The sequence below is a fragment of the Manacus candei genome, unplaced genomic scaffold, assembly GCF_025592945.1.
Source record: "Manacus candei isolate 608988 ecotype Guabito, Panama unplaced genomic scaffold, ASM2559294v1 h1tg000002l, whole genome shotgun sequence".
Taxonomy (NCBI): Eukaryota; Metazoa; Chordata; class Aves; order Passeriformes; family Pipridae; genus Manacus; species Manacus candei.
The window spans coordinates 2,364,642-2,385,380 of NW_026138050.1; the positions used below are offsets into that span (position 1 = coordinate 2,364,642).

Here is a 20,739-nt window from a genome sequence, read left to right on the forward strand (position 1 = left end):
TGAGCTGGTCCAAGGCCTTTCCTCACAGTTCCATGAAAAAGAGCAGAAGGGGCAGAACTGCACCACTCAGCCCAGCACAAACAAGGGGCAACATGAACGTTCTCAGCACAAACACTTTGGCAACAGCAGCACAGAGGAGGAGCCTGGAGATAACACCTTATCCACAGTCCTCGTCCTCTGCACAGCAGCAAATCCACCCCCCTGCACAGGAGAGCAGGAGGAAACATGGGATGGGGGGGAGCAGCTCGCCCAAGGTCAGCAGAAACCTCCCCCACAGCCACCACATCTCCTCTCACCACGGGATTTATCAGCTCAGGATCCCTCGGCAACCCCTCGGCTCTGCCGGTATCCAACTCCTTCAGAAGAGGTTAGAGAGTCACCACACTTCCACTTTGATCCCTTCCTGTGTTTTCCCTGTAGAGAGCAGCTTCAGTTTAAAATGTGCAATGCCAGTAGTAGAATCATAAAATCCCAGAATGGTTTGGGTTGGAAGGGACCTTAAAGCCCATCCAGTTCCATCCCCTGCCATGGGCAGGGACACCTTCCACCAGCCCAGGTTGCTCCAAGCCCTGTCCAACCTGGCCTTGGACACTTCCAGGGATCCAGGAGCAGTCACAGCTTCTCTGGGCAACCTGTGCCAGGGCCTCCCCACCCTCACAGGGAAGGATTTCTTCCCAATATCCCATCTAACCCTGCCCTCTGGCAGTTTAAAATCATAAAACCGTGAAGTAAGTGCTGATCACACAGAGAGACCAGTCAGAGGAGAGAGAAAAACACACAGACCCCTCCAGTGAGGAGCAGGGAGCATCCATCCCCTCTGGAAAAACCAGAGGTACAAAAGCCAACAGGTACCTGGTTCCTGGGCTGCTGCTCCTGGCCCAGAGGTTTTCCTGTTTTCCTCACTGGCCTGGACACAGAAGCAAAATGACTCCAAGGCCTGAGCAGAGGTGATCTTGTTCTCCAGGGAAACAGGAGCTTGCTTGCCCAGCACCCCCAGCCAGCTCTGGACCACGGGGATGGAACCAAAACAGAGGCTTTTCTCCCCAGAGCCACCTTTCCTGCAGTCAGGGCTCCAGCCCCTCTGCAGCCTCAGCATTAATGAGTGATCATTGATTAGTGATCAGCCTGATTGGCAGCAAACAAACGCCAGGGAACCTGGAGGGGCTCTGGAGAGGCAGCTCTTGACAGCGCCTGCTAATGAAGTGCCCTTCAATTAAACCAGCCAGAATTAGAAGCTGGAATCACTTCCCAGCTGGAAGCAGCTCCCTGCTCCCCACAGACAGGGCCATGTGATCCACGGGACAGAGCCAAGGCTGCAGGAAGGGCAAGACTGAGCTACAAAGACTGGAAGCAAGGGCTCCTCAAGGCAGTTCTGTCACAGCTCCCCAACCCTCATTCCACAAACTCCTTCCCCAGATTCCTGCCTGGACATAAATCCAGCGAGGCAGCACCCGATGATCCCTCCACTGTTGTGGAGCTGTTTCAGGGGCAACGTGGCTTAAAGAAGGAATTCAGTCACCTGCAACACAACAAGTCTTCATTTTTATTGAGTTAGTAAGGTCTCAACTGCTCCTGAGCTCAGTGAGCTATAGAAACCCTCCTCTCTCCCAGCCAGAGCAGCCTGTCCCGGGGAAGTGCTGGATGCATCCAAGGAATCCCATCGCCAGCGCACAAGCAGCATCGCCCAGTCACGGTGAGATTTCTCCTGGCACCACAGGCCTTAAATCAGCTCCACCAATCCACCAGCTCCACCAATCCACCAGCTCCACCAATCCACCAGCTCCACCAATCCACCAGCTCCCTGGAAAAACTGAACCCGAGCGCGGCGGCGCCGGGGTTTGGTTGGGCCGGGGTTAGAAACGCCACGCAGAGGCTTGGAAAAAGCAACACGGCTGGAATATAAGCAATACAATTTTAATTCTGACCAGTCACCTACAAACCCCGTGTCTTTCCACTGTTCTGATGGCATTGGTTAAATAGCACATCCGTGACATCGCTTGGGGGGGGTAGGGAGTAGGGGGGGGGAAATGACACAAAGATACAGACATTATGATACAATAGTACAAATGATAAATTATTTATACAGTAAATAATGTCAATAAGTCAGCACAAAGTCGTAAAAAGCAGCCGGCTCCCGGGATTATGAAAAGTTTGGTAAATATTGAAATTGTAACACCTGTGAAGGAAGCGAGTCGTCGTGAGCTTCTGCTGCGAAAAATAAAACCACCTATTTCTCCACAACCTGTGCAATATTCAGACGTACAGTACACGTTAGAAACTGTAACAGCAAAGGGGGAGATGGGGAACAAGAGTTGTCTTGGCTACGGGACTCCAAAAAGACTGTAAACAATACAGCCCACCACGGTTTTTCCTTCCCTGTCCCCTCCATGGAGTTTAGTTTCTCTATAGTATAAAACTGAATAAATAACTGAGTTTATTTGGGGGGTAAAATTACGCCAAGGGTGGGTTGTTGGTTTGTTTGGGGTTTTTTTTTTTAGGTTTTTTTTTTTTAGTTTTTTTATTTTACAAAATATTTAACACTTTTCTCTTTGGTCAATTTGACCAGTAAGGCTATTTTGGGCTACTAACATTTTTTAAAAAAAAAATCAAGAAAAAGAAAAGCACTTTTAGTATTTGCAAGTTGAGAAAAAGAAGGAGAAGAGGGGGAAAATGAGCTTGGAGAAATAGGGCAGAGCGGATGTGATGGGATACACACATGTCCTCCATGCAGGAACATGGGAGGGCGAGGAAGGGGGAAGGATTATCCTGGAGAGGAGTTAAATGATCACAAAAAGAGATGGACAATTTGGGGCACACCCAGGCAGAACCCCCCTCAGTGCCACCCACTCCTGCATGAGGTGGGGACACGGCCCAGCCCAGCAACAAAGATTTACCAAACCAGCCCTTCCTCCTCTTAAACTCATCTCCTGCCACAAGCCCTGTGCCAGGCTGGGCTCTGGGCTTGGTTAGTCTCAGCCTAAAGCTTTACAGCACCAGGATTTGGGCCGTGGCTCCTCCGAGAGCCCTGCCGTGGTTTGCTGTGCCATAAGTGTCTCTCTCCATATTTAATGTATATCCAATTAAAAGGAATACGGCTCTTGGAGAAGTGACTTGGTAAAAGCAACAATTGGCCAGTCAGCAGTTTCACTAAGCCAGGGCTCCCTACCAGGCCCACAGCACAGTTTTATCAAGTCATATAGATTATTTCATCACTTTAAATGCTTACTCTCAACCCCACCTTCGCCTCCAAAAAGTTACCCAGGATGTGGTCAGGACTTCTGGCTGAACAGTGCCCCATCCAACTGCAATTCAGGAGACACACTAAGGGAAAAAAACATCGAGTGGCCTCGATTCCACTGTTGAGAAAATCAAACTGGAAAAATAAATCTTGCCACAGATCAGCTGGAAAGCACTTCCCCCCCCCCATCTGCAAGAATCACACCCTTCCTGGTCTACACCTCTCAGCAACTTCAACAACAACAAAAAGTAAAGTCTTTTTTCCTTATTCTGAAAGGCAACATGAATGGGTTTTGTTTTGTTTTTAAAGACATACTGGCTGTGGACAGCAATTCTCTTTCCTCCTATATAAAAACGAGAGCAGATGAATATTGGGGCTCCTCCTCGCCAATTCCACAGTATCCAAGAGGATCCCACAATCTGCATAGAAACATCCACACACTTAGCATTCCGCACACTAACAGAGCTACACTGACCTACACAGCTAAAATCTGTGATTGTACCCTAAATTTGATAGTCTCTCAGCCTCCCCTTCCCACCAGGAGACAGATCCCAGTCCCTTCCGGCGGCACGCGGCTCCGGCACGCCACGACACACAACTCTGGCCACTTCTTTGTGGTTTGTTCTCTGGTTTTCCACCCCCCCTCCTAATGAGGGAAAAGGCCACCAAGATGCACCAATCCATGCAGAGATGCCCCCAAGGCAGGAGCGAGCGCTGGGCCATCCCTGCCCACTGGGCCATCCCTGCCCACGGATATTTGGGAGCAGAGTCGGCCGCGCTGGGCCGGGTCTGCACCAGAACCCCTGAGCGTGGGTTGGTGCCGAGGAGTCCAGACATGCCAGTGAAAAAGGGACAGTTCAGCTCCCAGGGAACAGTTTTTCTCTGGAGTGCACCTTCCATCGGGAAAAATTAGTCGATAAAATTAAACGAGTCGGGGTTTGTACATCAGGATTTTTAACAGCTCAAGAAGTATTACAAGGAAAAAAAAAAACACACCACCAGCCTCTCTTGTGATGTTGTTCATCAAGGCTAAAAGTCTGTCCAGTCTGGGGGGGGTCAGGAAACGGGAACAAATCAAGGGAAAGGCGACTTTAGTGTTTTTTCTTTTTAATGTAGTCTTAAATCATGTTACGCTCAAATTCAATTCTTCTAAAAATAATTAGTCACGAGGATTTGTTTTTGATTTGCATTATGAATATTTCATTTAAAAGTAAATATTTTAGTGTTAATCTTCCCTTTTAAACTCTCTTTACAGAAACAAAGAGCTAAAACCATAAATAAGAGGGCATTAAAACCATAAAAATGACATTTGCCAATATCTTAATTTTTTCAGCCAGACTTGATAAATCTATCAAAACCAGACAGTTAAATAAGAACCACATTATAAAAATTAGCAAAAAAAGGACTATTAGGTAACTCTGCAAACTCAAATATGAAACTGTACTAAACAAAATATGTGCAAAAGTATACAAGAGTAACTGCATATAGCAAGGTTAAGCCTGAATTAGTTTTAAAGCTTGCCCCGGTGAAACTGAATTCATTGTCCCACTGTATTTCATTTTTTTTTGTCCTTTTTTTGTCTTTTCTTTTTTTTTTTTTTTTTTCCTTTTCTTTCAACTCACATTGTAAGTCAAATAAAAACAAAATACACATGGAAAAAACTTCCAAAGAAGCTGGTACTGGACAAGCACAGAGCAGGACACTCACTCAGCACGAGTGCAGCCACTCACAGAGAGTTCCAGGAGTCCTTAGAGTAGTGTACAAATTCAACACTGCACGACAGCACACGGCATATCGACAACTCGAGCGTGTTCTTGGGTGTTTAGTCTGGGGTTTTTGTGTTATTTTCCTTTAGAGACAAGCTTGTTTTCTCGGTCACACCTCAGATACCACAAGCAGTGCGAGTTCGCAATGTTTTAATGCATAAAAACCAGCCACCTGGGCCCTCCGGATCGTTCTCTTTCTAAGAGTAAGGACTATGGGTGAACCAACAGTCTAGAACTGTGTGTAGTTATGTGCAAAACATTCACTAGCACTCAGAATCTCAGGTCTATCATATGGGCATAGGAAGTGACAGATGCAGGTAAATAGTAATTTCAGGATCCAGCACATGATCTGACATCTACAAAATAGCCAACGGAGTTTAAAATGGCAGGTTCTCTCCCTAGAAAGTGTATTGAAATGATTAACAAAGTAACAAAATGGGCAGAAATCTAACTTTGGTGAAAAGTCTGAACATTTTCACATGATGCTCAACAAGCCAAAGTAAGGTACCATCTGTAGCAAAGACTAGATTTAGATTAACTGGTAAGTAGAGACAACTCTTCAAAGATCATAACTGTAAACTGCAAATCTACTTCCAAGTCTCTCACACACCGTTCAGTCCACACAGGCCACGTTCGTTCCGCTGTAAAGACTTCAGCCTGGAAACACTAGGAAAAGAAAAGTTCCTTTAATTGGGTCTTTATAGGAGGAAAGGGTTAGTTGTATTTGCAGACTGGGAGGCTGACGGCGGGATTCCTGTACTGTGGAGAGGTTGGGGCATTGATCCTGCAATGCTCAGCCCCTGGCCCATCCTGGTGATCGAGGCCACGGTGCCCATCGCCGGGAGCGGTGCCATTCCCACGGGCACGGGGGCCATGGAAGACAGAGGTATTGGCTCCATGCTCATCGGGGGCACGGCACTGAAGGAAGGGCTGGTTCCCATCACGGGACTCGCTCTCATCTGGTTCAGGGTGAGCGGCTGAGGCTGATTCACCTGGAAGGGGTTGATTGGAGTCGGGGCTGTAGCGGCGCCTGGTTTGCAGGGAAGAGGGAAAGAGATGGCACTGACATCAACACCAGGGTCTGGAAATCGTCTTTTCTGGCCAAGAATGTACCCTTTGTTCATTCCCATATGCTCCCAAACCCAAAACACCCCAGGGAGAACCTGCCTGCATGCCATTCACCAAATTCCCTGGTGCACCAGTACAGTCTGTTTCCTTGAACCCATCACTCCCACAAAACATCCCTTCCCTGACCAACAGTTTCCACTTCTGATAGAGACAGAGATGTTGCAAATTTGGTTACCTGGAACGTGCCTAACCATGACACCCAGGTCTCTAATTTACAGTTTTTAAATGCTATTTAAAATTTGCATTGGGGAAGAGACCTGCAGGTTCTCTGTGCTCCTTTACTGCAGATTAAACTGATAGAGAGTAGGGTTTGGATATTGGGAAGAAAATCCTCCCCATGAGGGTGGGGAGGCCCTGGCACAGGTTGCCCAGAGAAGCTGTGGCTGCCCCATCCCTGCAAGTGTCCAAGCCCAGGTTGGACGGGGCTTGGAGCAACCTGGGCTAGTGGAAGGTGTCCCTGCCCATGGCAGGGGGTGGAACTGGATGATCTTTAGGATCCCTTCCCAACTATTCTGTGATTCTCTGATTTGCACATTTGCCTCACAACCTCACCAGCCAACTCCATTTTCGTGTTTCTGGCACCGAGTTTGGACAAGAATTCACAAAGTAAACAACTTGTTTCCGAATTGCAGCGGTGCTAGAAAAAGCAGAGAGTAACTTTCCCAGCGTTTGAGGTTCCCTGGATTGCTGCCAACCCTGCAAATTCCTTTTACCATCCGTGCACAGCGTTATTTGGATGGCCCAGTGACCCCTCACAAACTTTTTGTAGTAACCGGTAACGGCAGATACACAGATTTCCTCTCAGCGCTCACTGCCAAGGCTGCTCAGAATCACTGCCTTTTTCCTGCTCAAGGAGTTTAATAAACTTGACTTCCCCCCCCACACACACTGGAAGAGTGAAGAAAATCCATCCTGAAAGAGAATTTCAAGGTGTTTTTCACCATATGAGCAACACACAGAAATTTCAGCACACGTTTCAGCTTTTAAAAAGTACGTGTTCCACGTGTTTAGTGTCACCATCTGAGTCTGGTCTAAGTAAGGGCTCACTTCTAACAAGCCCAGTTTACAGGAGAACTGCAACAGCCTGGTTTTTTTTTTTTCCATATACACTGAGAATGTGTTTTCAGATGAGAACTGGTTTATTGTGCCAGCCTGGAGACAGCCTGACCAGCAACCCACTGAATTTTGCTCTCTGGAACCTCAGGCTGCAGGCAGATAATCCAGAGAGTGTAAGGGCAAAAGGGGAAGGGAAACTGCTGGAACCAAGCTCAGCTGCAGACAAAGAGCAGAAAGTCTGTGCTTTCAGGGACTGTCACCATGCTGGGTGAGTCCAGGATGCCTCTCTGAGACCTTCCTGCTCTCAGCCATGACCTGCTGCCTGAAGCAACCAAGAAAAACAAACCCCAAACTCCTTCCTTTAAATCCACCAGGACTGAGTTATGCACAGTTTTCCTACAGGGAGGGAAAGCTAAAACAGAAACGTGGAGGGTTGTGCAGAGACAGACCTGGTGCCAAGAATGGATTCAGTGAAGTAACAGGTTGTGGTGGCTTAGACACCAGAGAATCCAGGTTCACCAGAGCAGCATTGGGGCCCAAAAAGGACTCCGGGGTTTTCCGAGCTGCACTTTGTTTTCCTGATGTCCCACTCGAGTGCTGGGAATCAAAGAGATCAGGACTTGTGGTACCGCTATGCTGAGATGGCAAAGTGGAACCTGATTCAGCTGAAACAACACAAAAGAGACAAACAAAACTTCCCATTAATCCACACAGCCAAGCAGAGAAAACCCTGAAGTGTCTGACAGCAGGAATGTTTAGTTCTAACGCTGGGATTAGTCAAGCTGGAGTGTGTCAGGGACACCCTTAGCATGCAAGCAGACAAATGTTCTGTAGGAGAGCATGAAAAAGCTGCAGTCAGAGGTGCAGAGCTCTACTGAAGGCGTTCCCTGCTTTGCCCTGATGAGCATTCCCACAGCTCTGCTGCTCCAGGTGGGACTCAGAGGCTCCAAGGAAAAGATACTCAAAAGCCTTGGCTTCTGCCCTGGCCCTACACCACTGCTGTGCCCTTCCTAGCTGGATTCCACCCAGGTTTGATGTTCAAAAAGCCCAGCTGGGCATTAGTCACTGTTCTTTCAGGCAGAACCATCCTGAGAGCACAAGGTATCACAGCCCTGACACTGAGGGTCTGGCAGTTTGGATTTAGTCACTAATGACCAAAGGAAAAATAAATTAGAGCATTCATAGAAGTGTATTTTCTCATCTTCCTACTAGAATTTACACATGAGAGGAATTCAGTCAGCATGGTTCTGTTTGACTCTCTGAGCACAAGCCCTGCTCCAAACTCGTTGGATACTGGGAATTTAAAATCCAAATAAATTTCTGGGTCAATGCAGCCAAAGGTTACACAGTGCAATTCTATGGATTACAGTGCAAAAGGCCCATTCCCCACAAGTTCATGCACAGGCCAAAATGTGAACAACAAGCTTTTACTGCTGCATTACCACCAGCTTTAATCCTTCCCTTTGTGAAAGCTGATTTTTGTTTTCTAATAAAATTTAAGAAGAGAGACATTTGTTGCTGTGACTATCACCCAACCTGTCCACATGCTAAGAACTGGATTCGTACCTGGCTTTTTGGAAGTTCGAAGTGTGTCAAATTCAGAAAAATCATCTTTAACTGTACCATTCAAATTACTGAAGAGGTCAAAAGATGTACTTCCTGTTCAAAACAACAAGACAGCCCTGTCATTAACACATCTTCGGTTGCATCCCACACCTGATCCTCCTGGAAGCAATTCCTAACCCATTTGTGTTACCAAGACTGTTGGGTTCCAGGGCAGCACTTGGAGTGGTCCTGGAGTTACCCAGGAGCTGGGAGAAGGATAATGTCACAAAATTGTCCTTTCTTACAGAATTAAACAACTAATTTAGAGCAGTTTGCTTTTAAATCAGTGTAGGGCACACCTTGAGCATGCTGGGGTTTGGTTGATTGTCTGCACTAGAGAAAGCAGATATTGCTGCAGAAGGAGAAATGGATTTACAGCCTGAACTATCAAGTGTTAATCTGCCCTCAAGTAAAACACATTCTGAACAGAGTTCCAAAGCCAAATTTAGCACTGTTATAGCTTCAGTGATGATTTGACTTGTGCTTCCCAAGTGAAAAGGAGGAGAAATGCAATAGCAAAGGTTGCTGAGATGGCAAAGCCCCGTTAGCTGAAGCACCAGCACTTGCCCAGAGTTCACAACCATTGAAAACATCACCATTTCAAAATTCCACACTCTTACCTCAGAACGGAGGCAGCAAACCCAAACCCAAATGACCAGCAATCACACTCCTGAAAAGCTTTAAAGTTTGTGTGGCGTTTTTAATTAGTTGAAATGTTTTTCTAACTTAGTTTTCACCTTTAACACATTTCAAGCAAATACGAAGGTCCAAAAAGAGCACAAAAAGACAAAACCCTGAGACAACAAGTGATGATTGAGTATAAAAACAACACTTAAGAAGAACAAAGTTAAAGACTCATTCTCACAATGATCCAATTACTGCCCTTTGCCCAGTGGAAAGCTGATTAGACAACTTTTAGCAGTACTCAGATTCCTTTGTTTGTTATGTGCTGGGATGAAGGACTGGCAGAAAATGCATTTGGGATGCATTTAGCCACGGTGCTGATATGAAAATAGCAGGTATTAAGACTCATCAAGGTTGCATTAGTTACAGAGCATGAACAGACAATTACATCAGCACCTTGGTACCCAGGGCTCAGGGATCACTTCACACCCTCAGTCTGAAGGAACAAACCCTCATTTGCACCTCCAGAAGTCTCCTCGGAACCTGGAGCTGCTCGACCTGTCAATCTACATCTGCAGAGACATCCATCTGCAGAGCTGTTTATCATGATGAAAGCTTAAATTATAGGATCGTTCATTGCCAGAAATTAAGTCCTTGTCTAATTAAAGATCAAACCCAAGAGCAGCAGCAGTCCCGAGGGCTCAGCAGGCAGCCACAAACACCAAGAGGAGAATGTAGAAGGGACAGAGCACGAAGCAGCACCACGAATTCAGAGCTCTAAGTCAGAATAATTACATTTGATTTTCTTTTTCCTGCTAGTTATTACAACTCCCTTTTATCTTACAGAGCAGTTCTGCACACTGTTCAGCACCCAGCTGCTTTGAACCACACAGTGCAAGAACATCATCGGGGTTTCTCCTCATTACTCAAATAACATGAGATTGTTTCTCACCAGAAGTAGAGAGAGGTTTGTTTGCAGGTGCTGGTCCCCAGGGATCCACAGAAGGTTTTGCTGCAGTAGAAGATGACTGAGCAGGAGCCCAAGGGTCATTTTTGGACAGAGGCTGAGCTGTGGATCCTGCTGGTGCTGCCCAAGGGTCAACGGAAGCAGCTGGTTTGGCACCTGCAAAAAGAGTCAGCGGGAACCCCAGTGAGTCCAGCTTCACTTTGGAAAGCTTTCCTGGGAGATTAACCTCTCTTATGTGCCTTTACTGCCAATTAACACTGAACATAAACAGGTGAAGCAGTTCAGCACCAGGAACACTGACAACTCTCAGCATCAATGTCACACGCCCTGAACAACAAGCACCAGGAAACTCTGTGCAAGGCAGATGAATAAACAAATCCCCCCTTTCAAACTGAATAAAAATATCTGCAGTTCCAACAAGAAAATAAACATGCTTTTGTTACAGACACTGTCACCACAACTGGCAATACCTGACTAGAGGTGACCTAAATCACAGGGTCTATTTATGAACTCAGGGGTAAGTTTAGAAAAAGCCCAGAGGTAAAAGGTATGAGATACAAAACACTAACACTTGGAGAAAGACAACAAAGATGCAATGTTTTCCAACTCTTTTAACCATACTGTTATTTTTTAAAAACATAATCAGCTTCCCTGAGCCAGCTGTGCTTTTTTATTCCTGTGTGTAAGCACTCCTGACACAGATCTGAGCTTCCCACTGATATCCCTTATTATTTTCTTTTAACCCAAAGCCTGTATGTTCAGGATTCTCGTTTTTATTGAAAATTTGTGACAACTCTTCGTTCCCACAAATTCAGTGACCAAACTGCTTCAGGTTGTGCACGAGGGTAGGGGGAAATTTAAGACCAAACAAAGGAGAAGGAAAAGAGAAGGAAACTCCTCTCATCATTTACACTTTCCTGCCAGGTTTTTCTTCTTCCTCCCCAGCCTAATTTATTGCTTTTCAGCAAAGCAATTCTGTTCTTGTTTCTACCAATATTTTAAGTTATTAAACCCCAGGAATACTGAGGCAAATCCCACGTTCCTTTTGCAGTGGCCCAGGTGGGTGCTGGAAGGTCATCCATCCCCCTCCTGGAGCACCAGGAATGGGAGCCCAGCACTTCCCAGGCACATCCTGCACAACTGTACAGTGATCAACTACCTCCAAACCAGGCAGGACATGCAAACATTTCCTCTTCCCTATGAACCTTCTCGGCAGGAATGGTTTAATTCCATTTAACTGAGGACTGTGTAAGAGCAGTTCAGCATGTGCACAACCATTATCTTTAACCACCACGTGGCTTTCAAGTGACAACTGAGAATTATTTTGAGTTTTCCAAACTACATACAACCCCCCTTGGCATGACAATATTCTCATAAACCAATTCAGTCCTGCACACAATGGCACAAATCCCAATTTGCTGGTTTTTGTTTCGTCAACAGGCCCACGGTCTCACTGCAGCTCCGCACCAGGAAATGCCAGAACTCTCCAAGGAAGCCAAACTATTCCCACACCAGTACTTACATTTCCTTTATCTGCCCTCAGCGCTGAGCTACAGCAATGCCCCACCAGAAATGGTAATGACAGCATTTCCCATCAACTGAAGCTTCCCAAAATGTCTTTTCCTTCATAAAGGGAGTGCAGGAAATGAGAGCGTTTGGGAAGTCCCTTTGTGGAGCTTCCACCAGCTCCACTGGAACACCACAGCACATGCAGGACTCGAGAAATACAGTTTAATGAATGACTCTTTTTATCAGAAAACTCCTAAATCTTTTATCTTCAGGACTATCCTTGGGAGCCAAGAAACCAGCAAGCTGGAGTAAGGGGTTGTGCTGTGGTGGAATAAAGTTGGAGGCATTGACAAAGAACACTACGGTCAAAACTGATGGAAGGGAAATCCTGTCAGAGAGTGACAGACAAAGCAGGAGAACTGAAGAAAGTCGGATTTTGTTTGTTTTTAACCATGGAAAAATACACTGAATAGCCTCAGGGCCCAAAACTTGGGCTTCTTCTGATTTCCTGTCACCAAAAGAAAAACAGATGACACTTAGAATGATGACCTGCAGCTGGCCCAGCAGCTTTGTAGGTGCCTTAAATGCCACCATGAGGAGGGGAAATAACCCCAAACAAGGCATTTCATTATTGAACTTCAACATTTTCATCAGGAACCTGATGGTGATGTGTTGAATGCTGATGTAAATGACTTTGAAGCACTTTAAAGAAGAGGTTGTAGAACCACCAGCCTGAAGTACAATGGACAGAATGCACACACAAAAACCCAGCTGTTTAAAAAGAGTGGAATTTCCATTTGTTTCTGCTTGGAAATTAATTGGGGAATGTCAGTTCTAGAGTATGGGAACCAATCAAGATGGACTAATACCCGAGGCGTGACACCGGACACGGAGGAACTTTGAAAAGTTCAACATCAAAAAGCAAAACCCTTTAAATAACATTCCTCCTGGCAGTTTTCTCCTTACCAAATGATTGCCACGGGTCAGAGGCAGGAGCTGCAACTGTGGATCCTCCCCAGGGATCAGTTTGGTTTGCAACAGCGGGAGGTCCCCACGGCTCCGTTTTCGGCGGGGCCGGTGCCGAGGAGGGCAGGGCATCCATCAGGTCCAACAAAGTGGTGTGCTGAGGGCAGGAATAATCTGAGCTTTAATCAAGAGCATTGTCACTCTGAAGTACAAACCCATGAGAGTGAAGAGGCAATTATTTTTTTTTTTCCTTTTACACACCTGCATTGACTAGTAGTTCGAAATTTAACCCACACGGAAGAAGCTTTAAAGCTACACAACAAAGCAATCCCAAAAGCATACAAGAGCTCAGTATTAAGCTATTTTGTGTTACTGTATTTCAGCTTTTGGCAGCATAACCGGGAGTTTCTTAGTCGAAGGCACTACCTCCTTCTTTTTGGGAATTTTAATTGTGTCTCTGCGACTCTCCTCCAGAGCCATCTGTAATCTCAGATCATCTCCGCGTCTGAGGCGCTCCTCCTGCAAAGGAAATCAACACTGGTGATATAGACCATGAGCCTGCACTGGGCTGCTGCTCCCTCCAGGAATCCAACCCCTGGGCAGGACACCTCCAGGGAAGGCCTGGCCAGCCCTCCCTGCCACCGCTGCTGGGATTATTTGCTCGAATTTGGACATGACTGAGAGAGGGAGAGGAATTTTCTTGCGGTTCTTGCCTCAACCAGAGGTCAGGAGCACCCCGACCCCGGAACACCAGCGGTGTCATCACAATCCAGTCTGCTGATTGACATTTACCCTCGTGTTGTTTTATTCCTGATGGGAATATAAATGCAACATTCTTTCCAAAACTCAGCTTCTAGGTAGAAACACCACAGAACTTCGAGTAAACAGCCCCTTTTTGAATTATCACCATGATTTGGAACCGCTGAAGGTTGTGGGGAACTAAACTCTAATTTCCCTGGCTTTTCTCAGCTTCCCTCCACACTGATACAAGTGTTAGAAAGAACACCAAGGGAATCAGTCGAGCCAACTCCCTGTAATTTGAAGGTTTAAACATCTGTAAACCACAACGTTTGTGGTACATTCAAATACTTTAAATGTCTTTGCTTGCATCACATCTTTCAGAAGTTGACTAATCCCCCAGCTGGTATTTTCCTTGTCATTTTTCAAGCTACTTCAACTGATTAGATTCTGATTTATATTTTCTTTCCCTTTATTGCTCAATAATTATAAAGTTTACTGGGTGACAGTTTTCCTTTCCAAGCATAGAGATACTAATGCTAAACATGCAGCTTAAGCTAAATTGTCACAGGAAACCTCTAAAATATTACACTCAGCAGGGCTGACTTGAATTTTCACTCATAGCTGAGATTCAACTTCGTTATATATTAACATGAAGCAGACTTTATCCACAATTATTTATCTATCATTTACTCCAAATTCAAAATGAACTTCTTAAGAATTAGCACAGTAACATAATTCAGGTGACAGATTAGGAATCAAGTTACTTTAAACCAAGTTCTTTATATATTCTGGTACTTTGTGTCAGGTCACCCTCTTGTTCCAGACACTCTTACCAAACAACCAGACCATTCAAAATTCCACTGGAATCAGAATTCACTGACATTAATGAAGGTTTTCAGGACCAGTCACGCTTCCAGCTCTTCCTAACTGAAAACATCTTCAGTAATGTGCTGATTAACATCCTCCCACACAAAGTCTTCCCGCAAAGTGACTGTCATCTTCCACTAGTCTCAACAGCTGGGAGGCTGGAGTTACTTTAAAAAAGAGATTTAAAAAAAAAAAAAAAAAAAAAGCAAGAGCAACACCTTCCAAAATGGCCTTTCCACCTGGAGCAAAGCCAAGCTGCCACTGGGAAGGAAAAAAAAAAAAACAAAACAAACCCAAAAAAACCCAAACCAGGATTGCAATCTCAACTATCAAAGGCAAAACCTACACGGGCACCGACCTGCTCCGCCACCTCCCGGCTCATGGCCAGCGCCAGCTGCAGCTGCAGCTCCTCCTCCCCGCTCGTCTGAGGCCGGGCCTGCTCGAGCTCCGAGGAAACTCGAGGGGACGTCGCTGTTGGGAGACAAAACCCACCACGTTTAGCACATCAAACACAGCAAACAACAGAAAACATGTGGCGCGTTTGATTCTTGCTCTGAGCGGATCCTCCCCCGTTCCAGGGAGACTGGAGACCTCCAAGAGCTCCCACCGTGGCTGAGGGGAACGACAATTCAACAGTCAGTTGGTTTAAAGGACAAATATTCCTGGAAAACAAAGGCTTTAGTGGGGTTGTAACATCAACGAGGACCCCTGGACACTCTGAGAACTTTGGGGGTAGGACACCGACTTAAAAATGCAGAGAATTAATTGTTCAAGAAAACATTTGTTGATATTTCTCACATCTCCCAATGTCACTAAGGATTTGCTGGGAGTTGGCCAATCTCGGGGTAAAACTGGATACCACCCACTTTTCTGTAAAATAATACAGTCCTAATGGGAAGATAAAGAACTATTCTTAACTGCTGAGCAGGCTCAGGGACAAACAAGTCAGCCTTTCATACCCCAAATTTACACAAATACTGTATCATTCTCTGTTAAGAAAGAGTTTGGTCTATGGGTTGGGGGCGTTGTTTGGTTTCTGGTGTTGGTTGGTCTTTTTTTGGAGGAAGATTTCCACTAGCTGAGCTCTAGCTGTGATCTCCCCCACTCCACGAGCAACACTTGAGCTTGACAGCTAAAATATGCAATTTCTCAACATACAAACCATCTTTTCTTGATGTTTTCACGACAGCAACATGCAGAAATTCCCATCCCAATGGGACAACACTAGTAGGTTTAGCATTAGACAGTAACTAAACATTTTTTTTGTGCTCACTCTCACAAATAATTCTCTAGCATCAAATCATTCACACAGAAATTTTATCTCAGTTTGGCAAGGAAGTTTGTATTTAATGGCTGGAATGATAATTAAGTTTGGCAAAATATACATTGACATTTAATAGAGAGGAATCATGTTTTTAAACTAGCATGGCAAGGTCTAAGAAATCGAGTTTCTTCTTAGCAGACCAGCTGGGCATGTTTGAGATTGCCAAACTATGTTTTAAAAAGCACTTTTTCATCACTACTTTAATCCTGCAAACACTTCCCAGTCTTGTCTCTCCAAGATGACATTTCAAAACAAGAAGTGCACCTTCCTCTCTCCTCCAACAGGCCTCAAGGCAGTGACCCTCCCTAAAAAAGGAATGACCTTTCCATCCCACCCCACTCTGTTTCTAAAGGGACACATTAATTTATCCCCCAGAACGATCCCTCCACGTTGTGCTGATCCTGAGGCTCTCAAGCCAACCAGACAAGCTCCTTACTGCAACAGAGATGTTACTCATCCCTCAATTCTATTACTTTTTCAAATGAAATAACTAAATTTAGCCTGTTTGCTCCAATAGTCACAGCCAGGCTCTCTGATATATTATATGGACTATTAAAAACAATATAACTAAAGCACGTGATAATTCCCAGACAAGAGAGGTTAAACATGAGCACTAGTTCTGGTCACTCAAACCCAAGATGGGTGATTTCAAAACCAGAATGGAGGTGGAAACTCTTCCCTTCAGAGCATGGAGAATGTTTTATGTGTTTATCTTTGCAAAAGGAAGATTGAGCAGTTTATGGTTGTTAAATATATCAGGCTTGCAAACACCACAGAGCCAGAAAAGCTATTTAAGATAAAGGGGCAAGAACTAATGGTATAAATTGACCATGAATAGATTTAAGAGATAAGTAGAGAAGAGCAGTTTTCCAGCAGGGAATAGAGAAGGAAAGAGTTGTAACTGGTTTAAAAACAGAGCTGGATAAGTGTGGGACAAATGGGACACCAACAGAGTCACCTGAGAGCAGATGGACCTGGACCATGAGCAGGGAGGCACCTCCTGGTCTTCCAGTTTTTCAGCTGCAGTTGTGGGGGGAAATGGGATTTCTTGCCCTTCCTGCAAATCAGCTTTTCCATCCCTGTTGATGTTACTACATTCCATAACAGCTCAGAAGCTGAAGGTACAATGGCTTTAAAATGATGTGGAATGGGTTCATCCCGTTGATTTTCCTGCCATTTCCACGGGAAGGACTGGCTGAACACACTCACCAGTCTCAGCTTTCAGCAGCTCCCGGCCCTTCTGCCCGGAAAAGCTGCAAGGAGCGGGAATTGCATCCCACTGGCCCTCCCCTGGGGGGTCCTCACCTCCCAGCCATGCACAGGAAGGGCTGGATTGCTTTGGCAGGGAGCTCCATGAGCTCACAGCTCCCAGCAGAGCCCAACATCAGCAGCTCCAGGATCTGAACGTGGATAACACGGCGTCTCACGGATATAAATTATTTCTTTTCACTTTCAGGCTTTTCCAGCAATTCATTCTACTTGGTTTCATTAACTCTAAAAGGCACTTCAAAAAAAAAAAAAAAAAAAAAAAGAAAAATGCCCATTTGAAATTCTTCCTTGGGCCTCATTTGAAAAAAAAACCCCGAACTATAGAAATGTTGCTATTTTACATTTAAACCTCTGCAGTGTTATAAAACCACCTACATTAAAGAGCTGCCAGCAAATTGTTTGAGAAAGGATTAAGGAAAATTCAAAACACTGTTCCTGGGAGTAACCTGACATGCTTTATGCAGCAACTTCACTCCTATATGGGCCTCATCCTGCATTAAGGTTTGAATTCCCAGGATCCAGCAGAAAGGTTATTGCCTTAGTAACAGGATCGCTGCCACACAAAGCATCCCTTATCCCCCAGCACATGACAGTTAACTCAGATGTTTATGTAAGATGGGACTCAATAGATCAATTCTGACCTGCTAAGCCCTGCTTTGTTGGGAATTTGGAGATCCCAGTCCCTCCAGGCTGCCCAGAAGCAAACTGGTGGGAATCTGCTCCCGCAGGGAGCGACACCACCGGGCTGGGCTGCTCGGCAAGGGAATCATCTCCACCCTCAGTTAATCACTAAAGCAGGATTCTGCTCCACCATCTGTCCCCAGGCCAGGCTCTGCTGTCTTTCAGACACATCTATTGATAATTTCCTATAGCTTGGCAATATCAAAAGCCCTCTGTAGATGTCGATAGCTCTGGCTGAGTTGAAGTGAATACACAGGACATGGAAAGCAGAGTCACTGCCTGCATTAGTGACAAAAATCACTCCCAGCACACCAGTCAGACTTTGCATTCCCATTCAGAAGGCTGTGCTTGGGGTTTGGGATTGGTTTTGTTATTCCTGGGGTTTTTCTTTTTCTGATCTGCAGGTGGAATTCTGAAGAACAGACTTCACTTCTCAGTCACAGCTGTTCAGAAAGAAAAGCTGCTTCCTCCCTCAATCAGTGCACCCACAAATGTAGACAAAACCAAGGCTGACTTGAAAAATTAGATTAATATCAAGGTAAGAACTCAGACACTGACAGAAATTCCCTTGGGAACCAAGCAGAGATCCCATCTGTTAGTCTTCCAATGAAAGACCACTCAAATAAGGATGGGATCCGTTCAAAAAGCCAATCTAGCCTCTCAAATGATGGGAAGGTTTGTGCAAACTGTTCAGTCTAGGAGGAGTTGTGTAATCCACCTTTCCACTGGGAATTAAAGAATCTTTCAGACACAAGAGGAGAGTTAATAACACCTCTGAACGTGACAAGGTGGAGCTGCTCAACCTTCCTGCAGGATTTAACTGTGCTGAGCACACAGAGCACTTCTGAAATTCATTTAACCCTGAACAAATCCTTGAGGTTTGTTTTGGTTTTAGGAGCATTTTCCTCCCAGGTGATCCCTACATCCAGCTCAACAGACAGAGTTGGATCATTTAGTGCCATTACAGAAGCCTGAATACACCAATGGCACTTCCCACCTTCACCAGAAAAAGAAATATATGATGAGAGAATTTAATCAAGTTGTCAAGTGACGTCTGACAGGAGTCTGCCACATTCCTTCAACACCTCAAACTACAGGAATTATCCAAACTGTTCATCCAGATTCATTGCTGGATGATAAGTCATATATTCCCTGACTAAGATGGAAGGGCAGAGAGATGTGTTCCAACCTGCAAATTGTTAAAAACCTGTAAATTATTAAATAAATAAAAAAAACAACTTTAAAAAGAGGAGCATTCTGAAATCTGAATGGCACAGGTTGCCCAGAGAAGCTGGGGCTGCCCCATCCCTGCAAGTGTCCAAGGCCAGGTTGGATTAACCTGGGATAGTGGAAGGTGCCCTTCCCATGGCAGAGGGTTGGAACTGGATGAGCTTTAAGGTCCCTTCCCCAAACCATTCTGGGATTTTATGAATTTCCTATCATGTCAAACCCCAAACAGCAATTCCTCTGATTTACTTTCTACTCCAAATAAAAGTGGAGAGAAAGCCAAAAATAGATGAGAGAACATAACCTTGCTGAGGCTTCACAAAACTGCTTTTAAATAATGAGTCGACTTAACATCAATAATCACTGGAAACATTAAAAACTCATTAATTCACCTGAAGACAATTGCTCCCAGAATCTTTACAGGAAAGGTTAACAGACTTGGCATTTCCCAAGATCCATAAAAGCCCTTTTCAGCCCATCTTTCACCGATCTTTTCTCAAACAGGCTGTTTGCACAATGAATGTGAGCTGAGCTTAGCTGAGCTGAGCTTAGCTGAGCTGAGCCCACCTCGGGGCAGTGCTGCTCTGAAAGCAGGTCACACGTTTGTGTCAATGAAATCAGGGCATTAACCCCACCCCAGTCTGGCTCTGCCTCCCAAACCCACGGGAGCACATGGACAAAGGGAAGGGTGTGTGGACAACCCAAAATATCACAGGGACATCCTGGCTTGGGCATGACAGGATTGGATCTCTGAAAAAGCAGTAAGGCCTCAGTAAACTTGGGTTTAAAACATGACCAGCACTTCCTAGGCTTGAAACATCAGGCTTAAGAGGTCTATATTAAGAACATCCTACTTTTCCTTGTGCAGCCATAAATCCAGAATCCTATTTAAGTGGTCACTGGCAGCTGTAGATGAAACAAGGCCAGGAGCAGGAGGCTGAAGTTTTCAAAACCGGGTGACTGATGTATAAAAGCATAAAGACAATTTTTTAGACACAAAACCACGTTATGAGCGAAGAAATTCTCCTCCGAAAGATTTCGGATATCCACCTTATATTCCTTCCTCTCCCCAGTAGGTTTGGGCTCAGCACCACACAAGAACATTCCTCCACAGTGAAATAAAACCTGACATCAGATTTCCTGCAACTCCAGAGAATTTACACGTTTTCCAAAATAATAAAGAACTATTATGCACTTTGTCATGGAATATTTAACAGCTCCTAATCTGAACATTAATTGCCAACTGGAAGATAAAAGCAATTGTTCCCAGTGTGTCAGAAATTGTTGACAAGATGAAGGTTGGGAGGAGATTTAATTTCTGTTTTTTGCTTTAGTAACTCTCTTGGCTTCCACTTACAGGTTATGAGACTAAGTAGCAAAAATATACTAATACTTTCACATTCACACACCATAATGTACTCCCTGGAATTACCCAAGCACTGAGATCTTCAGGGCCAACCAAGTCATTAAGGCAAAGCTTTGGGGGAAAGGATCTTATTAAAAACTCTCACATTTCCCCATTTCACTTTGCACAGTTTCTAAAGGACTGTTAGAGATGAGATGAAAATATCCACAAGGAAATGGGGAGAAATGTCCTTATTTGCCAAGTCTTGCCTGCAGCAGTGAGGGATAACTGTTCAAGAGTCAAGAGATCCTTTTCCATCTTGAACTCTCCCACACTACACAGGCTGGAAGTAATGCTTTTACTTTTTCATAAAGGATGAATTTGGGACACGATGACCAGCAAGTCTTTAAGAAAACCCTTTCTGGC

The 20,739-nt window shown here is 45.0% G+C and overlaps 2 protein-coding genes across 6 annotated transcripts in view; one reads left to right on the forward strand and one right to left on the reverse strand.

Annotated features, from left to right (window-relative positions):
• SHMT1 (serine hydroxymethyltransferase 1) overlaps positions 1 to 20,739 on the forward strand; it is a 147,212-nt gene that overhangs the window by 7,848 nt on the left and 118,625 nt on the right. The window lies entirely within an intron of this gene.
• EPN2 (epsin 2) overlaps positions 1,521 to 20,739 on the reverse strand; it is a 42,719-nt gene continuing 23,500 nt past the window's right edge. For 3 of the 5 annotated variants that reach the window (XM_051778143.1, XM_051778156.1, XM_051778152.1), the window contains exons 3-9: positions 14,814 to 14,938; positions 13,286 to 13,378; positions 12,860 to 13,016; positions 10,370 to 10,540; positions 8,755 to 8,847; positions 7,638 to 7,853; positions 1,521 to 6,034 (exon numbers count right to left, since the gene is read on the reverse strand). In XM_051778143.1, coding sequence (XP_051634103.1) covers positions 5,703 to 6,034; positions 7,638 to 7,853; positions 8,755 to 8,847; positions 10,370 to 10,540; positions 12,860 to 13,016; positions 13,286 to 13,378; positions 14,814 to 14,938 — 1,187 coding nt within the window. In that variant the 3' untranslated portion in view covers positions 1,521 to 5,702. The remainder of the gene's footprint in view (positions 6,035 to 7,637; positions 7,854 to 8,754; positions 8,848 to 10,369; positions 10,541 to 12,859; positions 13,017 to 13,285; positions 13,379 to 14,813; positions 14,939 to 20,739) is intronic. The other 2 variants (XM_051778161.1, XM_051778171.1) reach the window with 2 other exon arrangements.